Source organism: Chelmon rostratus, chromosome 18 (assembly GCF_017976325.1).
Source record: "Chelmon rostratus isolate fCheRos1 chromosome 18, fCheRos1.pri, whole genome shotgun sequence".
NCBI lineage: Eukaryota > Metazoa > Chordata > Actinopteri > Chaetodontiformes > Chaetodontidae > Chelmon > Chelmon rostratus.
The window spans coordinates 4,713,823-4,726,018 of NC_055675.1; the positions used below are offsets into that span (position 1 = coordinate 4,713,823).

At 42.6% G+C, this 12,196-nt stretch overlaps 1 protein-coding gene across 1 annotated transcript; it reads left to right on the plus strand.

The window, feature by feature from the left end:
* The first annotated feature begins 2,066 nt into the window (after positions 1-2,066).
* LOC121622393 (trace amine-associated receptor 1-like) lies at positions 2,067-2,972 on the plus strand. Its single transcript, XM_041959354.1, has one exon. The coding sequence runs from the start codon at positions 2,067-2,069 to the stop codon at positions 2,970-2,972; it is 906 nt and encodes a 301-aa protein (XP_041815288.1).
* The last annotated feature ends 9,224 nt before the right edge of the window (positions 2,973-12,196 follow it).

Sequence of the window (12,196 nt, forward strand, 5' to 3'; positions counted from 1 at the left end):
TATTATTGATTGAGTTTCTGGGTTATTGGATTTATTGTTTAGAAATCTTTGTTTCTCCTGATTTTGATAATTTGTGATATAGTGTGGTTTCTTTTTGGGTTTTGGGGTATTTGATATTTTGGGTTGTGTTGTGTGTGTGAGGACTGCTTTGATTTTATGATTTAATATTGTTTTTTTCTGTTTAGAGGCGCTGAGGCCCAATGTGGCAGTGGTTCCCCTGGTGGTGGTTCCTTTTCACTTTTTGGTTTGCTGTGTCACGGGTGCAGTGTAGTTTTGGATCCCTCCCCTTTTTGTTACCACGGTCGTGGTAAGCCCCAGCCCTGTCCCTTATTTCCTTTTGGTGGCTCCTCACATCACTCCTTATCATTATTATTATCATTATTTGGATTTATTTAGTCTGTGGCTCATTTTACATAATTGTTTAATAAAACTATGACTTTTATAATTGGAAATCACGCTCTTGTCCTGTGGAATTCTTGAACTGTGTGTCTAACCGCTCGCCTTGCCACAATCGCATATGTCTCTGGGTGGTCAAGGTGTTGCAGGATGTAGCTCAGTCCCATGTTGACTGTGTTCTCCCCTGACCTGCTTGCCTGGTATGCAAATTGAAGGGGGTTCAGCAGGGGGCCTGTGATGTCTTTCAGCTGTGTCAACACCAGTCTCAAAGGATCTCCCAGAGGATGTCTTGACCAACACACACAGTTATAAACCTTGTTTTTCTGGCTCAGTGTGAGAGAATGTTTGTGCCAAAAATCTTTTGTACATCCATGACTGTCTCACTGTGTGAGCAAGCTAGTGTTTGGCACAGTGACCCCATCAACTGATGAATTGACAGACCTGTCAATAAGACACAAGTATTTCCACATAATTTCCTGGAAGCCCTCTCTGATTGGTCTTGCCTCCATTCCTACTGTCATTAGTGACAAACTGACAAACTGCTCAAAATGGAGGATTATTCTGCAATTATTGTTACTTGGAGTGGTTTTGATTACAATGGCAACATATCTATAAAATGCAAAGGGAAGGATGGCACCCATCATCTGCTCAGGGGGAGAAATTCATTTTTGAAATTACTCTGTTCAGAACAATCAACGTCAATTGTTCTGTTTTTATAAAATCCGTCTAACTCGCTGTCTTCCATTTTGTGCCATTCACCTCCTTCAGAAAAAGTTGGTCTAATTATGGAAAACTCAGCTTTTCGGTGATCTGTTTTCGTATCTATTAGGATGCACAAGTTAGGATATTATCTGATCATATGTTCTGTTTTGCTCCAAATTAAATATGTAGTCTCTCTTTGTATCACTTGTTTTGACCTCACCATACTGAGTGGCCTTTTGGTTTTAATTCTGCAAGCCATTTGCAGACCTTGCTAGAGTTTGTCCTTGAAACACGAGTGTTAAAGGAGGGTAGCGAAAGAGTTAATGTTGTACACTGGCAGTACTACTGCTATTACTGCAACCTCTTGTACTGTAGCTACTAGAATTACTCTGCACGACACTACTACCACTATAAAATTACCTGACATGAACCTGTCAGAGTGGCCCCATTCTCAAATCAAAAATTAGGGTTTGGGTTATTTTTTCTGGCGAGGAAACTTTTAGTTTCATGTCCTGGGAAAAAAAATCTTCGTCGCTCAACTTACATGATAAATCAGATATGAGTTCTGATACAATGAATCTACTGTAAACAAGATAAAAAGTCCCACATCTGATTGGACAAATACAGAAGGTGCTTATTATGGAAATGAGACAGGAGTTGATAAAAATCAAGACTGTGCCAACAGTCATGGAGAACATCCATCAACACTCATGTGTGAATTACCTTCAGTATTTAAAAGGTATGACAAAAACTGAAACTCTTTTTTTATCTAGACAACTGTTATTGTAGTGTTGCGCTCATGCAGGACAGAAATATTTTCAAATAAACATTATTTTTCTGTTTAAAATACTGTTAATTTTTAATGGAAAACTGATTTGCAGGAACCCAGAAACATGGCACCAGAAGCCACTGCTGAGTACACTTATAATGACTTACATCCCTGTTATGAATTACATAATGTTTCTTATATGAAGACAAGCACACCTTCCACAGTATGTGTTTTATTGTATGTTTTCCTCGGCTCATTGTCTGCTGTCACAATATGTGGAAACCTTCTTGTAATAATCTCCATCATTTACTTCAAACAGCTCCACACTCCTACAAACTCTCTCATCCTTTCCTTGGCAGTAGCTGACCTGCTTGTTGGGCTTGTAGTTTTTCCTTTCAACATGGAATTGTCTGCAACTTCATGTCTGTTCTTTGAAGATGTGTTGTGCAAAGTACGAGACAGCATTGATGGAACACTGAGTACAGCTTCCATTTTACATTTGTGTTGTATTTCTATTGACAGATATTATGCAGTGTGTCACCCTCTGACATATAGAACGAAGATAAATTTTCATGTTGTTGTCATCATGATCGTGGTGAGCTGGAGTTTTTCACTTCTAGTTGTCTTTGGCTTTTTAATTGCAGGAATAAATCTTGAAAAATGCAAACAAAATTGTTTTATTGATGCTCTGCTTGCAAACATTTTAGGACCCATTTTCTCATTTTACCTCCCAGTGATTTTAATGCTCTGTATCTACCTGAAGATTTTCCTTGTTGCACAGAGACAGGTACGCAGCATCCAGGGAACAAAGTCTGGAGCCACTGCCAGTAAGACGGAGAGAAAATCCACTAAAACTCTGGCAACTGTTATGGGAGTGTTTCTGATGTGCTGGTCTCCTTTATTTCTCTATTTCTTCTTTCTGGTATTGAATCATACGTCAGTGTCATTTGCTGTGATTGAAAGTCTTAACTGGCTTGCACTCTCAAACTCAATGCTCAACCCATTTATTTATGCTTTCTTTTACAGCTGGTTCAGATCAGCTTTCAGATTGATCATATCTGGAAAAATATTTCAAGGTGATTTTTCCAACTCAAAACTGCATTGATCTATTCTTTGGAGTGCAGATGAGTCAGTACTGATCACATGTGGAATAAGAAAGATTAAGTATGTCAGTAGACTCTGCAACCTGTACTGTTTGTGTCATGTTTTTTGTTTGTTTTACATTAGACATATTAAGGTGAAGCATAGCCTGTGGCACAAACAGAGGTCGGATATGATGAGCTGTTAATGCAATCGTGTGAATTACTTAAGCACACTGTGAAAAAATGTACATATATATTCTGATTGTTTGTTGTCTTGATTCTTGTTGATGCTTTTCCTGATGCTATATGATCCTTACATTGAATAAAATATTTATAAAAACATTGATTACAGTGTCTTTGAGTTCATTTCATTTCGTATATATTTAAATGCATTGCAAAAATATATTTGTGATCAAATTAAATATGCTGAATGACATTAGTGGAAGAGTTTTCAAAAACATCTTTGTACACGTGCAGGACGAGTGTGATTTCCCCCCACAGGAATGATCCTGATACTGGCCTCAAACTGTCTGCTCCTGCTGAGAGCTACACTCTCAATGCATGTAATTGTTGGCCCCTGAACAATTCTTTATCGCTTACAATGATTGATTTTCTATTCAGAGATGTTGGTCTACACTATGTCATGAGGTTGTTGTTTGTGGTGATACACAAAACACTAACCGAAACTATCAATAATCACTTTAGGTGTTATTATTTCTACATTGATGTGTTAAAAAGTGTGAGGAGGCCATGTTTTTTTTCTTGCCATTTAGGTCTTGTTTATGAACATTAAATGCTCTGTGTTGGTCCTCTTCAAACTTGACATAACCATTAAGGATAGAGATGGACACTGTGTGTTGGGGGAACCCAAACTCTTATTTCGTCCCACTACAGTGGCAGCACTACTGAAGAACACTGCTTAAAATGAATATAAAATCAAATGATTGAGTCTCAGACTTATATTACAGTTTGATTGCTGTTTATGTTGATGGCTTAGTTAGAAACTCGTGCTCGTGAGGGAGGCTCAACCACACACCACTCATGCCTGATCAACCCTAAGCCCATTATGATTTTGTTTAAAATGTCATAATTTACTCGATTATATAGAATTCTGATGCATATTTTATAGCCTACTGTCTGATAGTGCCAAGGCAAAATAAGACGAATGCAAGTGACTCTTCAAGGCTATACTTTGGAACACTGGTACTTTGAGTGTTTGCCTTTTTGTTTGTTTGTTTTTACTCATTTTCACGTTCACCACTCTTCTAGAAGCTCTAACACAGTACAGGTCCGAACTGGTGAACTTTGGAGTACAGTTCAGACTCCACACACACCCGAAACTGGACTTTATTCCTCCGGAGCTGCTACGGACCCCAGAGCCCACCACCATCCCCCCGCTGCTGCCAAGGAGATGGAGGAGGCACCATCAAGAAGAGCGTGGCAAGAGAGCCGGCTTGTGCTAGGCTACATGCTAACCCTCACAGACCGGCTCTCTCCAGTTTCTTCCTCACTAACACCAGGTGTCTCGCCAACAAAATCGACAAGGTCCCTCTCAGGATAGTCTCTTGCCAGATGGCCAGCTGTGTTACCGTTGTCACAGAGACGCAGCGGTGGAGGTAGCGGGGCGCTCTCTGTTCCGGACGGACAGGTCTGCAGCTTCAGGTAAGAGCAGAGGTGGAGGTTTGGCGCTGTATGTACACAATGCCTAATGTACAGCCACACACACTGTCAGCACATTCTGCTCTCCTGATTTGGAAGACCTGGCAGTGAAATTCAGACCGTTCAAGCTGGTTTGAGAATTCTCGTCCGTTGTTATTGTGGTCGCCTACATTCCACCGCGGGCTAATGCTAAGTTAGCATTAGAGGAGCTGTACTGCCTAATCCGCGGGCAGATGAACGATGACCCAGAGGCAGACTTTAATCAAGTTGAACTGAAGGCGGTGTTTCCCAAATTTCACAAATACAAGGCTGCAGCAGCTCCACACCTGGTCATGTCAGACCACATCTCAGTGAAACTTGTTCCTGCCTGCAAGCGTCTGGCCTGCAGAACAAAGGCAACCACCAGAGGCCTCCTCTGCACTTCAATACTGCTTTGAGCTGACAGACTGGACTGTGTTCAAAGAAGAGGCAGACCTAGAGGAGTATACATCATCTGTATTGTCCTATGTTCAGTTCTGCACTGATGCTGTTCTCCCTGTTAAGACCATCACAGTGTTTCCCAACCAGAAACCATGGCTGGACAGCACAGTGCAGTCCCTGCGGAAAGCCCAGGATACTGCCTGCAGAGCTGGTGACAAGCTGTCTTATAGCTCGAGCAGAGCTGAAAAAAGGAATTAAGCAGGCCAAGCTCCGGGACAAAGAGAAAATTGAAGATCACTTTAATAACAACAACCCCCAGAACATGTGGGGAGACATCAGAACCATGACGGACGATAAGCCTAACACTCTGCTTCGACACATCAGGCAGCAGAGAAGCCATACACCTACAGCACCAGCCCCTCGTCCTGCAGCAGCACGAGGTGACATCCACCCTGAGGAGTATCAACACCTGCAGAGCTACAGGACCGGATAAGATGTCAGGCAAGACTTTTAGGACATGCACTGACCAGCTAGCAGGAGTGTTCCTGGATCTTCAATCTGTCCCTGCAGCTGTCTATGGTTCCTGAGTGCCTCAAGTCCTCCACCATCATCAGTAGCTAAGAAGACACCCATCACCTGCCTGAATGACTACCGGCCTGTTGCTCTGACCCCGGTAATCATGAAGTGCTTTGAGCGGATTCTTCTCAGGTACATCAGAGGCTTCATCCCCTCGGACTTAGATAGCCTTCAGTTCACCAACAGAGGGTATCCAAAGAGGATGCTGTCTCCATCACCCTGCACACAGCCCTGACACACCTGCAGCACCCCAACACCTACGTCAGAATGCTATTTGTAGACTTTAGCTAGCTTTCAGCACCATCATCCCAGACAAGCTGGCACTGAAGCTACATGGGTGGGTCTACCTGCAACACTGTGCCACTGGATCAGAGACTCTCTCACAAACAGGCCTCAGGTCGTGAGAATAGGGAACACAATATCATCCCCTCTGGTCCTCAGCACTGGCACACCACTGGGATGTGTACTCAGCTCAGCCCTCTTCACCCTGTTTACTCTGCCATCCACCCCACCAACACAGTTGTGACGCGGCACTACAGTAGTGGGTCTCATCTCAGATAACAACGAGACCCACTACAGAGAGGAGATACACCAGCTCACCCAGTGGTGTTCAGCAAACAATCTGGTGCTGAACACAGGGAAGACCAAGGAGGTCATTGTGGACTTCAGGAGGTCCAGAAAGACGGATCATGCCCGTGCGTGTGGACAACATCATGTTCCTGGGCCTCCACATCGCATCTGATCATCTGATCTCTCCTGGATTTCACAATGGAGAAATTTACTCTTACAGAAGCTCTTCACAACACACGGGGGGGGTTAGGGTTAGGGTTGGGGGGGGGGGTGGAGGTGCAAATGAGAACAGTAAGAACAATAAGAACAATAAACTACAACTGTGCAAACTACAAAAAAAAGAATTTGAGTAAGTTTAAGAAAAACATATGACGTGTCTTTTGTTCAGTAGTGGATTTGGAGTAGCAGTGGATTTCGATGTTTGTAATCAGAGGAAGAACAAAGGTTATTGCTAATATTAACTATACATTGGAGTTGTACAGTCTGACAGCGGTGGGAATGAGTGAAGGACCTGCGGTAGCGCTCCTTCCTGCACTGAGGGTGTCTACGTTGGCCACTGAAGGAGCTGCTCAGCTCTTCTACAGTCCGGTGCAGTGGGTGAGAGCTGTTGTCCATGATGGCTGTGAGCTTGGCCAACAGCCTCCTCTCACACACCTCCTCCACAGAGTCACAAACAGGTAAGACCTCTGCATGATCTCATGGAGGCAGCTACCTCAGTTTGATCATGTTTTACATTGTAAATTAAATATTAAGTGGCTCCCTTTCATTGTAAAATTGGTTATATTGTGTTCATATAATGTTTTGTTTTTTGTTAACGAATGAAATAAAATTTAAAAATGAAAAAAAAAGTGTTCTCATCTATATCATGTTATGTTAAATAATTAAGCCTATATTTAAACTAACACAGACTTTTACTCAGCCAACAGAAAGAAGGCAGATGCACGAAGAACGGGTGGTGGCCTAACACCGATAACTGTCTGGAAAAGCAAGAACATCGTGGTCTGATAACTATCTCCCGACGAATATTTCATTCTCTGCGCAGTATCGCTGCACCTTCATCCACGGGATCATGATCAAAAGACGTTAACATGTCATGTTAACGAAAAAAGTCACCACCTACTGCGCCTAATGGACTTCCCACTGACTGATATTTTTAATGATTTTTTTAAATAACAGACGGCAGAACTGCCGTCTGTTATTTAAAAACTGCCAAAACTGGTCTGCCGACTGAATGAATGAATGAGGAAATGAAATACGGTGTGTGGTTGAAAGAGGGCGGAGACACAGAGAAACTCGAGGTTCCTTGAGTAAAACCTGGTCCCGACCAGGTTAGGTTCATAGAGTCAGTTACTGCGGTTCAGTTTCAGGGTTAACATACTCGGAGTTTTCAGTAAACCTGCTTTGTGAAACGGACCTCTGATGAACAGTTAGCAGTCATGCAGTGTCACAACAAAACTGACCGGCAATCCTTTAAGGCATAGTCTTTAACACGTACATTCATCACTAACTGTCACTGTTTACATAAATACCTGCACATTGAAAACGTCATTGTATATATTATTGTATAAACACACACACACACACACACACACACACACATGAGATTGGATCCAAATGCAGACTCACAATGCAGACTCACAATGATGGAGCTGGTGCAGTTCAATAAATTTAATTTAACAAAATGGCAACCCAGCAAATAGTCCATGAGCCAGACCACCAATCACAATCGAACGGATGGGCCATTTCTAGTTGCTATTTTCTTCTTCCTATATATGTCCACATTATTTATTGGCATGATAGCCTTTGCAGACTGGTAGCTCAGTGATTATCATGCGTTGAATATTTAGACTCCTTATAGCTGAAACCTGGAACTGTGTATGGTACATTTGGCATTATGGGGCTTGGTGACTTTTGTGAACCACTCAAGCTGCCAAACTCAACCCAATATGTTCTAAACATGCGACAGAACTTAAAAAAAATGTATTCTTGGTTGCTCAGATCATGTATGTGACAGTTATATCCCTCTTTCTTTAAATTATGCATAGGCGGAAATAAGAATTAAATGTTTCTTCTATGTATCTATTTACATCAGAGACACTAGGTAATATTGGCATTGGCTTCCAGATTTGAAATCTCACAGGCCTCAGCTTTCATTAGGTACCAGCTTTATGCATGTAGGTCTTATAATTTTGGAGATATACTCATTTGAATATGTGCATGTTGTTTAGGCAGGATGTCCATAGATTATAATCAGATCATAATAATCCCATATATGATGCACGTTTCTGAATTTGATGAAAATTACAATATAGTGACAAGATACTCACGAAACACATCTTGAACATTTTTACTTTTGAAGCAATACTTGGAACAAAGAACAGTATACAGTATATTAGATAATACAGATGACAATTCAAACATGTATTATTCAAACAACTATCGACTATCAAGCTCACTCCTCACTTTCAGAGTCAGTCAGGTCTGCATCTGTGATCAAGATTTCATGGTCATCCTCTTGGGGTTGATTGTCGCATGTTTGCAAGTTGCACATGTTGGTGCATTTCAAGCCATTGCTCATGCACTGGCACTCCGGGAGCTTACATTTACAGCTGCATTTACAGGACAGCAGGTGTAGCACTGCCTCAGGTGCTGGAGATCCTTGCATCCATTTGAAAGTGAGCTGACCATTATTCTTGGCCCAGCCATGCTCAACTGGGCTTGGAACTTCCGGATGTTGTTGGAGACTACCTCTAAAGATGCCAGCCTGGTAGTTGGCACGCATAGCATGCGTAAGGAGGCAGTCCTTGCGTGGTGGCAGCTGGCTGGATTCAAGCTCCCCATGCCGTGCAGAGAAAAGCTGGTAGCGGGCTGTGTTGACATCCTCTGTTGATGTGGGTGCTGAGTACAGTTTTCAGGTGAAATCTTGCAGCCTCTTGAACAGGTCAGTGGATAACTCCCAGGACTGTCCCAGCTCCAGGAAAATTTCTTGGAAGTGCTCTGATTTTGTTATCAGCTTCAGGGCTCCAAGCTTCCCCCTGCCTGCGAAGGCACTCACTGTATCACACCCAGTGTATGCATGCATGCCAATCAAAGCATTACAGACCCCATCTCCAAGCCCCTGACATAGCTTGGTGATATCAAGATACCTCACCCGGTTCTTTGTTTCACATTTCTGGAACAAGAGTCATGAGATATTTGCAGAGAACGCCAGGCAGAGCACCAGGACATCAGTATCATCAGCTGCTACTATAACAGCACTGTAGCCTTCGTCTGCAGCATGGGCTGCATGCAGTATGATTCTGGTGTCAGCCTCTTCATGGTTTGACTGCAGGTCTGCAACCTCTGCCCACTGATCCTTTTTCAGGTTGTTTGTAGAAGCTTTCTTTCGGATATCTGAAAATGTCTTCAGTTTCATCTTTGTCATCTTGTCATGGAACTGGGTCTTTGGTCTTTTGTCTTCTAGTCGATCCTGCTTCCAGGTCTCATATGCTTCTGTGCTAATTTTTTTGGCTTCAAGAAGGTCCCCTACAACATCTGGGGGAGGGAGGGTGCCTGTTGAAATGCTGACAAACTCGGTTTCATTTGGGTCAAAAGGGTTCAAGAAGCTTCACAACGGACTGTATCTGGACATCTGCTTCATCTCTGGTGATTCTGGTTGACTGCAGGTCTGGGTGGTTGAGGTGGGACTGTCCACGTCCTGTCATTGCTCTGAGCTGCTTTAGGAACATGCAGCGGTACTCAGGAGTCAGGTAGTACTTCTCCACAGCTGCCTGTTTCAGGCTGAAGCCTTTTGTGCCTCCTGCTGTCTGGGTATCCCTGTTGACTGTTTCCTCAATGGTTTGATCCACAGGGATCCGGCCATAAGGATTCTGGACACTGAAGCCACCCTGCATGAACTGCTGGTACACCTCTGGGTGATCATTTGGCAGACGTGTCATTTTTGAATAGTAGTATAGCAGGAAATGTGCATTATTCAGCTTGTCATTAGCAAAGATCATAGCATGGATTGATGCGAGGTGGAGCATCCAATCCCCTTCTCTTGTGGCACGAAGCAAGCCCAGCATGATCTCAGCCAGATCGAGGTAAGACATCCAGAAAGTTCCCAGTGGGTTGCCATTCCTGAGGGAGTCAGATACTCTTCAAACAACTTGAAGATGCGAGTGCAAGATGCATCATCCATGAGCATTGTGAAGGAGGTCTGGGACACATTGTTGTGGAAAGTAGAGATGCTCTCGAGGGCTTCTTCCAGATGTTGAGTCTCTGCCCTGTGGTTAACTTGGATCCAAGGTAGAAATCCCTTCCAGGCTACCCTCATGAGCGCCTCATATACAACCTTGTGAAGCCTGACAGCACAGTTGTACTTGCCTTCCATCACACCAGCTATGGATCCCTCTGCAATTACTCCGGACTCCACACACAGGTCACGCAGGCCAGCATCCTGAAACCTTTTCCCACTGATTGACAAGAGGTTGCAGATGGTGTGAAATGTTCCCATTCTCAGTATTATATTCTGAAACCTCTTCACCAAAGTCCTCTTCACCAAAGTCCAATACTGCAGGACCTTCCTGCAGCTGCAAAGGTTATTTTATTCACTGGTACTGGCAAAAAATATGCAACATAAAGAATGCCCATTTTTGCAAAAGAAATCTTGATACAAATTACCCACTTAGATCTGATTATGGAAATTCCACCTAAAACAACATGCACATATTCAAATGAGTATATCTCCAAAATTATAAGAGCTACATGCATAAGTCTGGCACCTAATGAAAGCTGAGACCTGTGTGATTACCTAGTGGCTCTGATGTGAATAGATACTGTGATGGAATTTTTACATGTTTCTAGACTTTTCTATTTTGTTTTCCTAGTTTATATAGTTGATCTGTAGTGTTAGCTGTTTTACTGTTGTATTGACTAGAGGATGTCCTGGTGGATTTGTTGTTGTAACCTACTGCAATTAACTCCCAGGGTGCCAAAGTAAATGACCTGATGTTATCACACCTAACTGTAAAGTCCTGAGAACAGGACATCATCAAGTTTTATTGCAGACAACTGTTTTTCTGTTGCCATCTGTTAAACCAGTTCTGCTAAGACCAAAGGCATGTCAGACTATAAGAATGGGGTGAAAACATCTGATCACTGAGCACAACTCTGAACTGCTTACTGCCGTGTGGTTCTGTGGCTGTGTCTCCTCTCTATAGAGATTAAACACTTTGTGCACGTTGCTTGCTTTCCAGAGTGGTTTGTTTGGCTCTGTATAGGCAGAACGGGAAATTTTTCCACAACAATACATAGAAGAAACATTTAATTCTTATTTCCGCCTATGCATAATTTAAAGAAAGAGGGTTATAACTGCCACATATATGATCTGAGCAACCAATAATGCATTTTTTTTAAGTTCTGTCATATGTTTAGAACATATTGGGTTGATTTAGGCATCCTGAGTGGTCCACAAAAGTCACCAAGCCCCATAATACCAAACATGTACTATACGCAGTTCTCAGATTTCTGCTATAGGGATCCATATATTCAATGCATGATAACCATCACTAAGCTACCAGTTTGCAAAGGCTATCATGCCCAACTGTGAACTGCAGACACGTAGCAAGTCAAAAATACAGATTAGAAATGGCCCACCCGTTCGATTGTCGGGGGTCAATTTTGGGGCCTTGGCTCATGGTTGGCTCAGATAGAGGAACAAATAAGCAAGAAGGCAAGAGAGCAGCATGCAGTAGGTTTCATTATATTTACTGCTGTTATTTATAGTAAAACATATGCTCGAAAGAGTGCCAAGGAGGGCTGTGTGCTCGATATCTAATTGAAAAAAGCTTCCTGGAAAAAGTCCAGTCAAACTTAAGATCCCATCATATCACAGAAACAGATCCTGTTAGAGTACAGGATGATCTGAGACAACATACTGACACTGAAGTGCATCTGCATTGTTCCAGCTTCTGAATGAAGCACCTTGAGAAATGATTTAAACTCTGACACTGTTTATATTCATAAACACTGGAAGAAAATT

Excerpts from the sequence above, each read along its gene's own strand:
- LOC121622393 (XM_041959354.1), top strand. The coding sequence starts at position 2,067 with ATGAAGACAAGCACACCTTCCACAGTATGTGTTTTATTGTATGTTTTC.